An 18,122-nucleotide genomic window follows, 5' to 3' on the forward strand; every position below is an offset into this window, starting at 1 on the left:
TATCTGGCTATAAACGGTATGAACTCCTGCTGAGCCACCACTTAATCAGCAGTATAATTATCAGGAAATTATAATCTATAATATTCCAAACTGCCACAGGCAACTCGAGACTGGGTCGGAGTAACTAATGTTACTCTATGTTTAAGTCGCGCATTTGACTTTCCCACATCGAGGATAAAGATATATACAAAAAAAAAAAAAAAAAGTTGCAAGCCTATTTTTATCTGTATATATATAAAACTAATCAGCTAATATAAGTTAAAACATTAATAATTTTTTTGTTGTTAGTGTGAAAATCTTAAAATGAATTACCTTAGCTTACCATGTTTTTAAATATAAATTATTTCGGTTATGGCAACTACTATGTCAAATATTGAGGATAAATCTAGAATCCCAACAAACGGAAATATTTCGGATGAAGAAATTGCAACTTTAAATGTTGTTCAAGAAGAAATTACTTTACCACTATCGAAATGGAATAAATCAGTTTACACAGGAATAGTAGATGTTGATAATAAAATAAATGATAATAATTTTAAACAAAATCCCAATTTTGAAATAAAAAGACGATCCGAAACCTGGTCGGGGCAAGTTTGCAATCCAATTGCTCATAAAAAATCATATTCAAGTGACGTTGTTTTAAATAAGGATAATAATACTGTGAAAAGAAGTTCGGTACCAATAAATGGATTTTTAACTCACAGCAATTTTAATCATTTAAATAACAAAAATGAAAACAGAAGACACTCACTAGATTCAAATAAACAAATATCTTATCCATCAGAAAATATAAATTTAACAGACTGTTCATCCAACGAAAATATCAAAAATATTTCATCCTTAAGTTTAACCGACAATGAAAAAAAAGCAAATAATAATACAAATGTTACTAAAACTATTTCCAAAATTGATGACTTATCAAGTGAATTTACTGATATAAATCTGCAAACAGTGAATGTACCCAGCGACGGTGAATCAGAAAATAGTATAAATTTTTCTCCGGTAAAACAATCAAGTAGACCCAGTATTGGCTCGATATTTGGATGGTATGTTTGCTTGAACATTATTCATACACACAAAGTTTAAACCTTTTTTTAGTTTGTATTTTGAGGATGACAACATAGGGCATCCTTGAGTAAGGAGTTGATATTTATTAATTTATTTACTTTTAAATAAGTGGCCAGTTATTAAAGGGACTATTTTGTAAGTACTATTATTAAATGGCAGTAATACCTGCTAAGAAGCCTACTAGGTTTGCATACTTAAAAATCAATATTATATTGACTACTTAATATAAAAAAAAGAATTTATAAACCGGGGGTTATTTAATTGAAAGGAATAAATAAGTTTTTACGTTCGACTTTTAATTACCTTTAATGGATTGTTAATGCAATCTTTGTAAATTTTGCAAAAAAAAAAAGATTTTTTGTCTTGGATTTTAATTAAGTTTTTTTTCTCTTAAAATAGGATTTCATCGCCAAAAAATACTTCAATCGAAAGTGCAACTAGTTCAAATCAAAATAGTCCGTCCAGATCGAAACTTATGAACAATCATTCACCTTATCAATCTAATAGACCTAATTCAACTGAAGACAATAAAGATAGTTCAAAAGAAACTTCTGAATTTTCTGGTCTAAAAAATATTAAAAATTCATTTAAAGAAAGTTTGAAAAGGTAATTTTATTTTTTTGTTTGATTTTCTGTGTATGTAAAAACCAGTTCTTGAAGGCATTTTTATAGCATTTCTATTAAAAAACAGATTAACTTATTATTAAACATAGGCTAACGGCTTCCATATAAGATGGTTTTCCATTTTTTGATTTTAAATTTTAATTTTTGTAGTAAAAGTAAAGGAAGATTTTGGTGGAGTAAAACTCCAGAAGAGCCTCTGTCAACTACAGCTTTAATCTTAGAAAACAGACCAAGGTAAATCCTTGTTTATTTTGTGACATTTTTTGTTTGTGATAAAGCCGTGTATTTTTGTTTCATGTTTGCTGTTTTTCATAGTAACTTGCCAGAAAAGTCTTCGGAAGAAGCAGAAAGACATAAAATTGAGTATGAAAAGATGGTTGAACTTGCCAAGAAAAATGGTAACTTAAATTTGTTTTTTTTCCTTATTATGCTATATATATAATACTACCATTTACATTTTATTACATAAAAGTAAAAAAAATGGTTAATAAAATCGGCTTATATGTTTATGACAGAGTTAAAAGATATATTAAAAAAGAAAAAAAGAATTAAAGAACAGCACAAACAAGAAGCTTCTATATCTTCAGCTAGTTGTGTTTGGATAAATGAAATTCTGCCAAACTGGGAAATAATGTAAGTACACAACAACCTCTAGAAATGTTTTTTTTTTATTTTAAGGAAAAAAAATTGTTACAGTGCTGTTTAAAGAATAAAATTTTAATTCTACATGCTTTAACTCAAGTGTTGTTATGTTAATACCATGCTCGCCTGGCCCGAATAGTGGTATTAGAAATTATATAATTATGAGATTCTTTATTAAACATTGCCTAAAATTGGAGGGTTGATTCTAGAGTGTGATTTAAGCATTCCTGTTATCTTTTCAAGCAAATTCTGAGTTGAAAATAATTTAATAGTATTATATTAATTTTCCTTTATTATTTATTATTTAAGATATGCAAATCTACAACACCAGAATTATATTTTAAGGACAAATTTATAAAATAACCTACTAAAAATCTTAATTATTTTTAATTTAATTTTGTTCCACAAAAATATTGACACTATAGCTTTATTGTTACTTCTTACACTATGCTTCTTTGTATTTATATTGTTATCTTAGTTAGATGTGTGATATAAAGGTTATAAAAAGGTTGTTTCATGATATTTAAGATGTTTATTGTTAACAGGCATCAATCAACTAATACAAGGCAGTTATGGTGGCAAGGTCTTCCTCCTAACGTAAGAGGAAAAGTGTGGCAACTTGCTATTGGTAATGAACTAAATACAACACAAGGTTAGTTATATGCTGTTATATTATTTATAGTTTGAAGTATAGTGACTAATAAATGTAAAATGATTGGATCAAACTGGTTGATAGCCTGCCCTAGGGTCGACATTTTAATTGTTCTAATAAGATTGAAAACTTATGTTTGCCTAGAATAATTTACCTATGCACCACAAACAGCAGTTTTATTTATATTTTAGGCCCAAAAATTGAACTAATTTAAATGTTTTCTATGCTCCATTATATGAACCTAAGTTACATTGTACTAGACCTTAAAAACAATTAAAATTTAAATACAAAGCACGAAAATAGAAATTGTAAATTATTCATTACATTTTTTATATGTGATGTTTTTAAAACAATGTAATTGTTAAAAAACACCAAAACATATTAATTTACATTTTCATTTTTTAGATTTATATGCAATAATGGTAACTCGAGCTCATGATAAATTAAGATACATTCAAGAAACGCAGAGTATGGGAGGGGGCGACGGTAAAATATTAATATGATAACTATTTGCTTAAATAATTTATATGCTATTAGTTAATATGAAAAAAATTTTTTTTTTCTTAACGTTTTTACTAAATTTTTTATATGTTAAGAATTTTTTAAAAGTTATCAGTCAACTGGTATAACTGAACTAAATTAGTTGATAGATATTAAGTTAAATATATTTGTTTTAAATTACTCTGTAAATTAATTTTTATTAAAATTAAAAACTTTTTTTCCATGAAATTGAAAACAATTTTTGTTAAATTTCAGACACAGAATCATTGGCAGCGGACAGGGAAAATACATTAGAGTTAATTAGGTTGGATATTTCCAGAACCTTTCCTCATTTGTGTATATTTCAAAAGGTTAGTATAGTACTATACAAGTATTGCTTATTTAAAAAAATGTGCTTTGTATTTATTTATAATATTATTTTAGTATTCAGTTGATATAAAAATAAAAGCTCAAAACAATAAGCTTGTGTTTACTTAAGTTTTTTTTTGTTAGGGTGGTCCATATTATGATGTTCTGCATGATATTCTTGGGGCTTATACCTGCTACAGACCAGATGTTGGTTATGTAAGTCATTCAAGTATTAAATTATTTTTAGTTATTACCTATAATAGATTGCCCATAGTAAAAAAAACAAAAAATTATATAATAAATATATATCATAAAAAAAATTATTTTTTTATTTTGAGGTCATTTAAAATTGTTTTATTACCCAAATTTTATGACCTCTTTACTGTTTTCTGTGTATCCTAAATTTAACCTACACTTAAAATGTACACTGTCAAAACAATATATTTGACATGCTAAAGCCAATTAGTCATCGTGATTGATGATTTCTTACATAATGTTTAATAATAAACCAATGTTAATGCATAATAATTGTGATTTAACGACATGTACATTTAAAATATTTATTAAAATTTATGATTAAGAGAAAAAAATGTTTTTTTTGTTATAAACAACTGGTAATTAATATAACATAACCAAATATGAATTTAAAATGTTATATACAATGATTTAAATCTAAATATTTATCAATTCAAGGTTCAGGGTATGTCGTTTATGGCTGCAATGTTGCTCTTAAATATGGAACCAGCTGACGCATTTATAACCTTCACCAACTTACTTAACAAACCTTGTCAAGTTGCCTTTTTTCGCTTGGACGAGGAAAAAGTAAATCAATAATTTTTATTAACCGGATCAATAAGTTTTTTAGATCTTAAAGTTAGATTTACTTTTTTTATAAGCAAAAGAAAAAAATTGTGTATATATAAGATATTGTTAATAATGTATTTTCACATTTTTCGAAACAATTTTTATCTTTTACATTAACATATATAGTTTTATTGAAGCCTATGAGTAGTCCAGTTTATCTTTTATAGTTATTTTTTATAAATCCATAAAATTATCTTTTATAAATATGTTAACTTTTTGTCAGATGAAATCCTATTTTGCTTCATTTGAAGTTTTTTTTGAAGAAAATTTACCCAAACTTTTTGCCCACTTTAAGCAACATAACTTAACTCCAGACATGTATCTTATTGATTGGTAAGTTTGATTAATTGAATTTAAACTATTAATTTTGACAGTTGGCATACCTTTTTTTATTTTAAATTTAATGATTTTTCTTTTTAAACTCATGACTTCTTTTTAATATTTTAAATTCGTTTATTTTTTTAGGATTTTTACAATGTTTAGTAAAGCATTAAGTTTGGACACTGCTTGCAGAGTATGGGATGTGTTTTGTAGGGATGGGGAAGAATTTTTATTTAAAATAGCAATAGGTAAGAATTAAAAAAAATATACTTTCTCAAATTTTATAACATCGTCATTACATTATTGTTTTATACAGTTTAGCATTCTAAAAATTGTTATTTAAATATTTAACCTTCTTTTGGTATATTTTTTTAAATGTTTAAATTATCCAAAAAAACACAAATTTGCAAGTGTGTATAAATGCAAAAATAAAACAATTTTACTTTAAGATCTTATTCTCTTTTCCTTTTTCTTACAGCAATTCTTAAAATTCATTCCGCCCACTTGCTCAGACTCGAATTCATTTACGCAGCTCAATTCCTAACCAGATTACCTTCCTCTTCTTTTACTGAAACCCAACTTTTTCAAACTGTTAGCACCATTACAATGGTGTCACGTGGTAACAGAAAATGGAAAGACGTTTTGTTGTTATTGAAACGTGATGACACAATTTCTTGATAGGGTTTGAATTTTTTGTGAGGAATTTTTATATATGACAAAACCTTTTAGCTAGAGGTTTTTGATTGAAATTTTTTGAAAATGTAGGCTTCAAAAAGCGTTACTCATAATATTAGTTACTTTTTCTGTGTTGGCTAATCTTTTCCGAAATTTATAAAGGGTTTTTTCTTATATTATGAAGAAAAGCAAAAAGCCTAACATCTTATCATTAAATGCACTGTGGTAACTTAATTAGGAATTTAGATGTGGTTGCAATAAATATGTAGTTTGTTTATTTAAATTAAACAAGATATATCTGTCCCGTACTATAATATTTTTCTTTAAAATTATGGATATTTACATTAAAATGTAATAATATGTTAGATTCTTTATTTTAAAATAAAAATTAATCATCTAAATTTTGTTCCAAATGATTATCTAGCAAAACCTTATTATTCTTTATTCAAAAACATTTTTTTTTAAATATATATACTCCACTTAATATTAATTCTTAGTATACCTAAATATTATGTTTGTAAAAAAAGAGTTACTTAATCTGTATAAGTGTTTTTTCTTATTTATAAATCATCCCTTTTAAACAAAGTTGTGTAAAAGAACATGTTTGAACTATTTAATATATATATTTTATCATGCTGTTATTTATTCCATTGGTCTGTTCTATTCTATACTAACATTATATTTTACAAACTTGATTACATTTTCTGTTTTATTCAATGTATATAATTTTAGAGAAGCAGTGGACTATACGTTATTTATTATCAGTAATTAAATTACTAGTAATATTGTAAGTGCAGTTTTTCCAAGTTGTGATAAAGGAATGTTAAAAACATTGAAGTAACTATGCTTGTACCATAACATAACAAGTTTGTGATCAAGTAATTCAGTTTAGAAACCAATAACATTGTTGTTTACTTAATGCCAGCAGCAACAACCATAACAACAGTAATTCAACATAAATGTACATAAACTTAAATTTGTTTTTAAGGACGATACGCTGGTGGAGACATATTTGTCCATTCCACGTCAGCATCCGATTCCTCTTCCAGCAATCGATTAACTTGCTCCTCTTCCTCGGTGGGGTACTGTCGCATTAGGTTGGATGCGGTTGCCAGGATCGCAACACCACCTCCTGCAGTGGTCAGGTAAACCCCAGTCGAGAAATAAACGCGAACATTGCTACCTGCGTACTGCTTGTGGTCAAATTGTAGTTCGTAAATTACTTGTGATGCCCAATAACAAAATCCAATGATTGTTGCGCAAAGTAAAACTAAAAAGAAAATAAGGCAATAGTAGAAAACAAAATTGTTTTTACAAGTTTTAATAGATACATCAATAGAAGGTAATAGTTGCGGTTAGAAATAGATATTTAAATTTACCTGTAAATATGTAGCCAAATGAATATCGTTTTAATACTTTCCACATCGTTTTGTGTTGAGGAGCTGTAATGTCAAGCACAAATGAAAACAAACTTGTTGCAATAGCAAGAAAACAAAACACAGATATCACTTGAATAAGAGTCAGTGCTTGGGCATTTATGCAATAAGCATAGGATGATTCTAGAGAAAAGATACAATATGAGTTATTACATTAGAATAATTATTCTATTTTTAAGTTTGATAATTAAAATGTTTATAAGATTACCAGATTTGTTTGATATTTTTTCACAATCCACTTCTTTATTTCCACTAGATGGGGTGGAGATATACTCAAAACTTCCTGTTGTCATCGATGATAAAAAAGTGCTGATTCCAAGATAGTTATGACAACACATTCCACCTTGTAGCTCAAACCACATTGGTTCCACAACTGCGGCACACAACATAACAACAGAACATGTTCCCAAAATTGCAGATAAAATGTTTTTTTCTTTAAATTTGCGATGTGGAGGTGTGTAGGAATTACTGCCACGACGTGAATTTGATCTTGAAAGCATTCGTAATAAAGTTGGCATTTCAGGGCTTAATTTTATTTTATGAATGGCTTTATTCTAAAAACAGAAAAATAACGTTATCAAAGCGTTATAGGCAGATAGGGTAAAAATTTACCCATCTATTTCAAACTAATTATATTGGGACATAAAAATACCCGGTTAAACCCAATACTTTTTTTCTAAAAACGTATTTTAGATAATATACAAATGACTCGTATAATAAACATACCAAACAAAAACAAAAAATCACTACGATAGTCAGCTGATTAAATATCTCAATATGACGTCATATTGGAATCAATGAAGCGTAGATTGTGTCATCTTAGTTAATATTTTATGTTTTTCTTAAACTTATTCAATAAATAAGTTATAAATTTAACATTTTGATATTAAAATGCACATGAAATAAAATTTAAATAAAAAAGTATTTTAACTTAATATTACAATTACAGACTGTTGAGGGAAATTCCCTGTTGTTATTTTAAGTTTATCCTCGTTTTATAAAAACGTGAAATTAATTTTAGTTGAGTCAGCGATATCGGAAGTTAGTTTGTACCATCATTAAACCTAAAAAGTGTCGCAACTTAGTTTTAAATTTAGATCTTAAATGTCTAAACTTGCTAAAATATAAAATATTATTGAATTAACATTTTTTTAAGTTGTTATGATGTGACGTCATAAACAATTAGCGTCAATAGTGATGCGTTGTCAATGCATTCGTCATAATTTCATTGAATAATGTTTAGTGTTGACGAACTACGAGAAGCTCACATGTTTTTCCTTTTTGTTTAAGGAAGTCCAAAGTTCAAAACAGAAAGGCAAATCTTGGCAATAAGACAAACAGACAAAGGCGTTAGTTCTTTGGTCAGTTGGTTAAAGTTGCAGACTTTGTTTTTCCAAAATCTGAGTTATTCGAATTAGTTAAAATTAAAGTTTAATTTAATTATATGCTCGTGTTAGTTGACTAGTTTGCTTTGATTATAACATTAAAGGTAAAAATTTTTAAAAATAAAAACTTTAATTGTTTGCAATTCTATAACTACAATTTTTGTTTTATTTAAATAGTTAGTTGTCTTGAAATGCTTTTAATGCAGTAAACAAATTCTAACAACAAATGTTGCTGCATCAGATTTTAAAATATGGAATTCTTCTGGGGACAAGTTACATAGCATTTCTGTTATATATCGGCTTTGTTCCACATTCTATACCTATATCAGAATGGAAAACATCAAACTCTCCTGCTCCTGGTGGTACAATGGAAAATTTATTTTGGTTTGTTCAGGTATTTAAAATTTAATTTGTTTGTAAATATTTATTTGATAAAGTTTAATAAATAACAAATTTAAAAATAAAATTTTAAAAACTCCAACTATTATTAACACAGCCCTAACCCGATTAAATACTGTCGTGTATTTGACTATTTAGGCTTCGTTTAATTTATATATTAATACCTTAAGTACTTCTTTATACAACTGCTTGTACTAGATATTTATTCATAAGATCCTGTGATCAAAAATTCTTTATGAGCCTTTTAGTAATTTGGATTACTTTACAGGTTTCTGACACCCATGTTAGTCAATTTCGAAACCCTGAACGCTACACGGAATTTCGTGAATTTTGCTCGTCAACTTTACCACTGATTAAACCAGATATTGTTATGGTAACGGGGGATCTGGTCGATGCAAAATATCCTAATTTTATCGGCTCCAAACAGTTTGAAGAGGAGTGGAAAATTTATAATAATATTTTAACGGAAACAAATGTCACCAATCAGTTAGTGTGGTTGGACATAAGGGGAAATCATGGTGGGATATTTTGTTGTTTTGTTTCTTTTATTTTAATTTGTGGTATAAGTTTTTATACATAGTTAAGGAGTTTAGACTTATTTTTTGTTGTTTTCCTAAAGAATAGCCCAGAGTTTTTGTTTTCAGATCATATTTAATTTTAATTTTACATTGATAAATGTATATATAAAAATTAATTTTTAAGCACTTTGTTTTACTTTTATTTGTGCTGGGGTGGTTTTAATTTAGTTAGATTTTGTTTTGAAAATTTAAAATCTTGCATTAATTTTGCTGGATAGACAGAAACCTTAATAGTGATATGGGACTTAATCATCATCAATAATTTAGGTTAATTTAAAAAAGAAAAGGTCAATCTTGTAATGGTGTAATTTTATACCTTAAGTGGTATATTATGCCCTTATCATTTTAATGATTTTAAAATCACCACAAAAAATGATATATAAATATATAGTCTATTTTCCTATTTAAAAAGTTTTTTTGCAGATGCATTTGATGTGATATCTCTGAAAGATAAAACAAGTTATTATCCCAAATACTCTGGAGATAAAGGTGTTAAAACAAAACATGCATTCGAACTTCACAAGCCGTTTGGAAAGTATTCATTTATTCAAGTAGATGCTACTATGGATCCAGGGCCAAAAAGACCTTTTAATTTTATAGGTAAAGTAGGTAAATTTTAATAAGAAAATAAACTCACTCTAGATTTAATATGTGAAATATTTTTTTTTTTCATTTTTTTGGTACTAAGTCAATAAGACTATAAAAATGTTTAAATTTGATATTTTTCTATCTTGTATTTAGTGTATATGCCTTAAATCTTAAATAGTTGTTCACAGTTTATAGCTATTTACCTTTACCAAGTTTATTTACTTAGGCACTGTTTCAAAACTGAATTACAACCAGATAGAAAAAGAAAGTGTTCAGCACTCTAAAAACAACCTCACATTTTACTACGGACATTATCCTGTATCATCTATAAATAGGGCCTCACAGATGGGATTGTCTAGTTTAATGGGGAAATATGGAATTGCCCATTTTTGTGGCCACTTACACACATTTCATGGATATGTGCCTAGAATGCATGCAATGCATTCACAAGGTAATTTATATTAAGATAAATGCAAACGAGGTAAAGATGACTAAAACTAATGAAATTATGTGAAATTAAAAATTGTTTTTAATAAACAAAAGTGTTCTTAATTTTTTTGTAATTTTAAAATTTATATAATTTTAAAATTTTTTTTTAGGTTTTCTCGAATTAGAACTTGGAGACTGGAAGCAGGAAAGAAGGTATCGAGTGATTGCAGTGGACCATGACATGATGTCATTTGCTGATGTCACACACAAGGATTGGCCTGTCGTCATAGTAACCAATCCTAAACCTGCAACCTATTTAACCCCGAAGCATGAACCTATTTTACAAATAAGAAAAAGTACCCATGTCAGGTGGGATAAAAGTTGATTAAAAAATATAAACAATTTTTTTATAGACAATTTTTTTTTAATTTATCATTTTTGATAATAATTAACATATTAAAATTTGTTTTAATTTAATGTTGTAATTTTTCTTGTTTTAGAGTTTTGATATTCAGTCCCAACAAAATAAAATCCGTTGTTGTAAAAATAAACAAGGAAGTAGTAGGAAATGCACTAAATATAGAAGGTCCCTTATTTGCATGCAAGTAAGTATTAAAATAATTTAAAGCCGATGGCATAAGTAGTGGTTAAAACACTGAACTTTACCACAAAAGGTTCTGGGTTCAATTCCATTGGTTTCATTTCTTGAATAAACAAACTATATTTGCACTAGTTCTTCCAAGACAAAACATTTGGCACATTTATTATCAGGCAAATCTATATATATTATTTAATATTGCCAAAGGCAATTCAAGACTGGGCTCCGAGTAATAAATGTTACGCTTTGTTTATGATAAAATGTTAAAAAAATTTAATAATAAAAATTTAGGTGGGACCCAAGCAAATACCTTCATGGTGTACATGAGTTAATAGTGACTGTTATTGATGAGAGTGGAAAAACTAAAATTATTAAAGATGATTTTAGTTTAGACAGTAAATGGCCTACCACATTTTCATTGGCTGCTGTTATATTGCTACTAACTGATTTTTGTACTATAGTAAGTATAACCTAAATAGTAATAAAATTTTTTTCATTATTGCAAAAATGTACCAATGAATCTTATCATTTTACCATTCTTCTTTAGATAAAACTTATTTTTATTGGAGTTGGGGTCAGTTGTCTTACTATTATTTTATCTGTAAAAATATATGGAGTCAGTTTACCAAGCTCAAGCAATAATAGTCAAGAAATTTTATATAGACTTCAACTTTTATTTGCTGATCAATTCTCCTTTTATTTAATATTGTTCTTTTTTATCAACATTTTAATAGGTAAGTTAGTTTCTTACTCTAATATTAAATCTTTTAGGTTGTTTTAATTTTTCTAAAGTTTATCTATTTTTATAATTATTTAAAGGTCCCCATTTTATTGGAGAAATAATCACTGGACATGTAGGTGCCTGTTTTTCATATGGTTTGCTTATTGATGGTAAACTACAAAGTGAAAACATCCTGTATGCTTATTCTGCCGTAACTGTAAGTAGTTAACTAAAATTTACCAATTGTTCTATTAAATTTACCCATTATTTTTAATTTATAAAGTTTTTCAAAAAACTTACCTTTTTTACTTCAAAAATAGAGATAACAAAGTTTAAATCATGTTAATTTAAATTCATTAATAGTAAGCATAATATTTTATAATTCACACATTTTTTTACCTTGTTTTTACTACAGGTAATTGTATTTTACATTCCCGTGGTTCTGTATTTATCTTATTGTGCCGAATTGTGTTGGTGTTCTCGTAAACGTTTTGTTGAAACTCTATGGCCCTTATCGAAGTCTACACTATATCATATTCTCTTTATTTTACATGTTATGTTGCAATATCTATGGTGTTGTGAGATCTGGTTAGCTTATGGTAATATGGGGTTTTTGTTAAGTATATCCAGGCTATGGTTTGCAGTTGCATCCATTATTTTAGCATGTAGAGTATGGTCGATTGACAAACATCCAGTGAGAAGACCAAGAATTTAATGCATTTTTATTTATTGTATTTTATTCTAAAAAAGAGATTTAAAAATGCATAGGAGAGCTATAGTTATAAGTAAAACAGAAAACCAGTGATAATTTCTGCTTAAAAACTTGCCAATTAATATATTTCCAACACAGATGCTATAACATTTAAGTCTTATGTTAAATACAACTGAAAGTTGAAGGACCTAAGGCTTACATGACACAATATTTTATCCTGTAACTTCTGTACTTAATCAATTAAAAATGTATGCACTTTATTTTTGTATTCTTCATTTGTGTAAGCCATTTTTATGTTTTATCTTTATTGCTAGTTTTAACAGATATAAAATAATATTGAAAACTTACACGAATAAGGGCCTATGTTATTTTCTGTTTTATAACTTGTTCTTAATAACGTTTTTGTATTTTTAGAATATTTTTATTAAATGTGTATTTTTAAGGAAATTGTTATTAGAATTAATTATGTCATATGTTTAAATAATTTATGTGTGGTTTTAAACCTTCTTATATGCATTATGTTTTAAATTTCTTAAATATATATGTGCTCTAATCGTCTGTAAAGGATTTTAACATTGGGATATAATGTCAATTGTTTGCTATTTATATTAATAAAACTAACGAAAAACGTTAACTTTATAAATAAAATATCGATAACTTAAATGTTGAATCATGTCATAAATTAAAACAGTTTTGTTATAATAGAAATAAATATTTTCTTATCTGCGTTTTTTAGCCTAAGCCGTCGTAAATACTTAGCCTGAAGTAAAAAACAAAAGCGTAGACTTAGCAAAAGTTTGGCTAGAGTTTAATTAGTCGGACGTTTGTAACTGGTATTCTTTTTACATGTATGTGAAGTAATGTTAGTCAACTATTGAATGTTTGTTTTAAAGTAAATGGTTATTTTATAAAGAAAATCTAACTAATTGGCTAGAGTTGGACTTGGATTCTCTTTTAGTAAATGGTAAGTTTTTATTTAAATTTTATTTGTAATCTAAAACTTAAAGTTATAGGCTTTTTAAACCGCGTGTGTGTACTTATAAAACTTTAATGAGTGAACTAATGTTGATATAATATTCTTTATGTAAGGAATTGTGTAAATTGCTAACGATTACCAGGCGACTTGTATTTACATATAGTGTTTTCTTACTCTATGACGTGATACACGATGCTTTAATGAGCTGTTATATAAACATTCTAAAGTCATTAACCTTTTAGCTAGTTTTCGTATCCGACACAGTTTTATTCTATAATTTATTTTTACGTAATACTTGCGTTCTGTATTGGAAAATATAAATTATGTTTTCTTTTTTTGGTCGTTTTTTCGAATACACCAATTAGGTAACGGCTTTGTTTATTTATTTACATTTGAATATTACAAACTTTTGGTTGTGATAGGAATCAGGGAGAAGTGGTCGTTGTGTCAGTTGTTGGCAGCGCTGCCCATTCGGGAAACGAATAAAGGTCGAAGTACGACATACCGTAGGTGTTGATAAAAACGGAGATTACTAATACACCAAGGATATTTAACACCCAGCCGGCCTTTATCTAAAGAAAAATATATGCACTATCAGTCCCAGCGAGACCTGGTAAACCTTTTTTAGCCGATTAAGAATATATAGCCTTTGTACTTTAAACCTTCAATCCAACGGGTATTTGTATTTGCATACTTGCCATAAATTTAAGTAGTTAGTTTATAGCCCCTTCGTGTTGATCGTACACTTTGTGTGTGTTTATGCTTGTTTGGATACAACATTTACAATATAACTTACCAAGTCGATAACTTTAAGATGCCCGTAAGAGAATGCGATAGCGTTTGGAGGGGTTGCCACAGGAAGCATAAACGCCAGTGAGGATGCCAAAATCGGCGGAACCATCAAATAAAGTGGATGGACTTCTATGGTTTGTGCCTACAACAACAGTTAAAAATAAAAAATACTGTCTATTTCAGTTTGCAATAGTTAGAGGTGATTGATGATATTGCTATCTAAAGTGTTTGCATAAAAATGCACCTGCTTTTTGCATTCTGCAAAGCCACATTGTTATTTTAACCTCAAGGGTCACTAAGCTCATTTTTTATGGGAAGATATTTGGTGAAAATTTTCACATTATTATACCAACAGCTGATAATTCTTTTTAAAATTTGCACAACAACGTACCAGTCTTGCTAAAATTGGAATAAATAAAGAAGCAGTGGCGGTGTTACTCGAGCATTCTGTAAACAAACAAACAATTATGGTGACAACCAGACAAATTGCCCAATCCTCGATTCCGTCCAAAAATGAAAGCAAATCACCCATCCATTGTGAAAATCCCGATATCTGTAAAAAGTACAGAACCATTTTGCAAATACTTTAATGTTGCTACCTTTACTGTACTTTTATATAGTACCCAAGCAAAAATAATTTTACCGTGGCCCCGTCGGCCAAAGCAAATCCGCCGGCAAGTAAGAACAAAATATTCCACGGAAACATTTTGTCGATAGTTGGCCAATCCATAATAGGCTTTACCGGTCCTTTAATTTCCCCGTCTTAAAAAAAAGGTAAAAAAAAGCTCTTCACAATCAACCAACGTTTTTTTACAACAGATTTTAAAACAGCTTCTTGAATTTTTACCTCCTGTTGACTTTTTTAAGATATTTGGTCTCTCGGCTGGTAAAATAAAAAGTAGGGTTGACATTGTCATAGCAACTGTCCCATCAGTGACGTAACCTTCCAGAAATAAAATAGACCATCCAGGGATAAAGCCAGGGTCGCGGAAAAACCAAAGAAGAGCTGTTAACGTAAAAAGAATCAAAACAGTTCCTTCTCCCCACCTAAAGCAATGGAAGAAAGTACAAATAGAAAAGGTCTTTAAAAGGACTCACATTTGAAAATAAGAAAAGGCCAACAAAAATAATGTTGACGTTAAGTTTATTGGGATGTAGGGTGTTAAAATAAGGGTTTTTGAGTTATATGTTGGTTTACTTACGTCATTTCACCGAGCTTTTCATATTCCCTTCTGATTACCCTATGTGCGTTAATTTCTCCCTGATTCTTTTTTCCAAAGCAAGACTCAGAAAAAAAGCTAAAAAAAATTAGTAACGTAATATATTAAAATTGTTTTCTCATATTAAAAAACTTGTAATATTTTGAACCTGACAAACACTATTAAACTCCGTTTTGCAAGATTGGCAAATTCTATTGTTTGCATTTGGCCTTGGTATTACTGCGTATTTTGAGAACTATATTCGTTATGCTTTAATCACAAGCATGACTAGGCAATTTGAAAGGCTATTGTTAATCTATACAAACTTAATCTTTATGCCAAGCTTAAGAATAAAGTTATATTCGTCTGTATAAGTAAAGGTCAATTAAATCTTGTTTCTTACTTGAATCCAAGGTAAAACCCACTCAACCAAATATAGGCTAAAACAAGCATAGTGACCGCGCCTGGTAAACAATAAGCCAACCAAGTCCCAAATGAAAGATGTTGCGTGGCATCTGGAAAGAGTCTGTGTAACAAAAACAAATAATTTAAAATTATAAAAATGGATTTCCAAAAATTGCTGAAAAAAAATTGTTTTTTTTGTTTACATGTCAAATTGTCCGGACAACACTAGGTTAGGGCCTGTCCCGGTTAAAGTTGCCGTACCACCAATACTTGCTGAGTACGGCACACAAAGAGTTATCCCCTTGATTAAGTTATCCATGCGAGTTTCAAATTCCTCTTTCGTTTCATGGTCTTCCTACAAGTCAGTTACAACATATGATCACAATATTTAATTCAACTTAATCAATAATAAAGAACTATAGGCTTAATTTACTATGTAGACTGTTATAGTTATTATTTATTTTACAACATCTTAAACAACTTTAACCGTATCTTCGTTGTCAAATTGCATAGTAATGTCGGTGTCTGATTCTTTTTCTGTTGAGTCTTCGTTTTTGTTTTCCTGAAATTTACACAAAATTATACCATTTTAACTTCAATGAAGATCAAACAAACTCTTCTTGTTTTGTTTATATCCTAGCCAATAAACCACATGTGTTATTTTTAAGTCGAGAAGACTTACATTTTCTTCGAAACCAGAATTGACTTCACCTTTTTCATCTGGTTTGGAAAAAGAAGTTACTCCCTCCTCTATCTTAGAAATGGAACTTTTTTCATCTTTTGACGACGTCTTAAATGGTCGAAAAAATATATATTTAACGTTTTCAGGTTGTTACAATATGTTTTGTTTAAAATGTATGTCTGTTAATAATTTGTTATAAGTACAAATATCTTTAAAACGATTCTCACCTTTTCGTAACGCCGCCTTCCATCCTCTTTTAGCTCTTTGAACACAGCTTCAACGATGGGAAGCATCATTGCTGTAGTGGCAGTGTTACTTATCCACATTGACAAGAAAAATGTGGTTGCCATAAAACCAAGCATGAGGCTAAAACAACGTTGTAATGCTCGTGTTTACTTTGTATACATTTTTCAAGGCGTAAAATAAAGTTATAAATCATTTGTGTATTGAAATAAAAGTGACACACAATTAATTTAGTTGTTATTTTAGTATCTTTTAGAAGAATATTTTGTGTTAATATGTCAATTCCTGTTTGAGACCAAACTTATGATAATAATAAAAATGGTTTATTTACATAAACTCGCTTAAAGTGCATTCGTCTAATTCAAATTCTGCTGACGAAGCTTGCCAAGCCCAATTTTCAATAAAAATGTTTTTATGACCTTTTTAGTAAGAGTATGTTAAACATAACCACAATGAATTTAATCTTAAAACATCAAAAATAACAAATTCCAAGAAATTACTTTTCCCGTTATGTAAATACTGTGATCACAATCATTGCTAATTTGTTGGGAACAGTTTAACATATAAATGTAAAAGTATTTGATAGGATTAGACCAAATCACAATAAAAATATTTAAGGTTTTTCATTATTAACAACAAATTACCATCTCGGCTTTGTTCCAACCATAAGCAAAACTTTTAAAGCAATCCGTTTATGCAACCCTGTTGTTTCGACAGAAATTGCGATAATCAAACCACCAATAAACAACCAAGTCGTGTCTTTGAAATACGATTGGCTTACCGCGCTACCGGTCATAATCCCACTTAAAGGGAACACGATTAGAGGGAGAAATGAGGTCACGCCGAGAGGTACAACGCCTGTAATCCACCAAGTTGCCATCCATATTATAGTAAACCCACATGCTGCTTCCTAGGGAAAGTAAAGTGAAAACAAAAACAGAAATTACACATAAAAAAAAGAATTTTTTGAGTCGATACCAATGTTAAAATATGCTTGCGTAAATGTGCTGCATTTTACTATTTATCTTGCACAGCTCACTGTGGCTTTAATCACTTTATTAAAGTTTTTGCTTGAATAACAAAATCTTCTTACCGTTCCAGGTATTGCAAGTGGAATAGGCATAAGTAGCAGCGGAGTCAACAAGATGAACAACGTATTTTTGTATGCATAAGCTACTCTCAGAAAATATGGAGTGGCCATTCTAACCAGGTTTTATTTTAGACCAAATTAAATTAAACCTTTGAACAGGTTAAATAAACTTTTGTTTTTAAATAGAAATCAAA

The 18,122-nt window shown here is 28.7% G+C and overlaps 4 protein-coding genes across 5 annotated transcripts; 2 read left to right on the forward strand and 2 right to left on the reverse strand.

Annotated features, from left to right (window-relative positions):
* The first annotated feature begins 296 nt into the window (after positions 1-296).
* Positions 297-6,167, forward strand: LOC145750051 (TBC1 domain family member 14-like). Its single transcript, XM_082565974.1, has 13 exons — positions 297-1,046; positions 1,468-1,674; positions 1,843-1,926; positions 2,008-2,090; positions 2,208-2,325; positions 2,880-2,986; positions 3,392-3,472; positions 3,743-3,837; positions 3,980-4,051; positions 4,529-4,657; positions 4,923-5,032; positions 5,165-5,268; positions 5,499-6,167. Exons 1-13 carry the CDS (start codon positions 352-354, stop codon positions 5,696-5,698), a joined length of 2,085 nt encoding a protein of 694 aa, XP_082422100.1. The 5' UTR covers positions 297-351; the 3' UTR covers positions 5,699-6,167.
* A 233-nt stretch (positions 6,168-6,400) lies between these two features.
* LOC145750520 (transmembrane protein 127-like) lies at positions 6,401-7,698 on the reverse strand. Its single transcript, XM_082566576.1, has 3 exons — positions 7,340-7,698; positions 7,075-7,254; positions 6,401-6,965 (listed from the first exon to the last, which is right to left on the reverse strand). The coding sequence occupies exons 1-3, from the start codon at positions 7,647-7,649 to the stop codon at positions 6,679-6,681; spliced, it is 777 nt and encodes a 258-aa protein (XP_082422702.1). The 5' UTR covers positions 7,650-7,698; the 3' UTR covers positions 6,401-6,678.
* Positions 7,699-8,398: 700 nt separating this feature from the next.
* LOC145749807 (transmembrane protein 62-like) lies at positions 8,399-13,170 on the forward strand. Of its 2 annotated transcripts, none has more exons than XM_082565670.1 (11): positions 8,399-8,620; positions 8,694-8,910; positions 9,184-9,433; positions 9,917-10,093; positions 10,308-10,532; positions 10,681-10,879; positions 11,011-11,115; positions 11,400-11,568; positions 11,656-11,842; positions 11,928-12,046; positions 12,245-13,170. In XM_082565670.1, exons 2-11 carry the CDS (start codon positions 8,743-8,745, stop codon positions 12,542-12,544), a joined length of 1,899 nt encoding a protein of 632 aa, XP_082421796.1. In that variant the 5' UTR covers positions 8,399-8,620; positions 8,694-8,742; the 3' UTR covers positions 12,545-13,170. The 2 variants fall into 2 exon arrangements, with proteins under 2 accessions (XP_082421796.1, XP_082421797.1); XM_082565671.1 differs by having other exon boundaries at positions 8,758-8,910; positions 12,245-13,169.
* Positions 13,171-13,281: 111 nt separating this feature from the next.
* LOC145750709 (Na(+)/citrate cotransporter-like) lies at positions 13,282-18,039 on the reverse strand. Its single transcript, XM_082566796.1, has 13 exons — positions 17,932-18,039; positions 17,483-17,748; positions 16,823-16,961; positions 16,596-16,703; positions 16,401-16,475; positions 16,117-16,268; positions 15,912-16,034; positions 15,512-15,607; positions 15,157-15,356; positions 14,953-15,071; positions 14,701-14,862; positions 14,314-14,451; positions 13,282-14,089 (listed from the first exon to the last, which is right to left on the reverse strand). The coding sequence occupies exons 1-13, from the start codon at positions 18,037-18,039 to the stop codon at positions 13,943-13,945; spliced, it is 1,833 nt and encodes a 610-aa protein (XP_082422922.1). The 3' UTR covers positions 13,282-13,942.
* Between the last annotated feature and the right edge of the window lie 83 nt (positions 18,040-18,122).

Source organism: Corella eumyota, chromosome 4, assembly GCF_963082875.1.
Source record: "Corella eumyota chromosome 4, kaCorEumy4.1, whole genome shotgun sequence".
Classification (NCBI taxonomy): Eukaryota; Metazoa; Chordata; class Ascidiacea; order Phlebobranchia; family Corellidae; genus Corella; species Corella eumyota.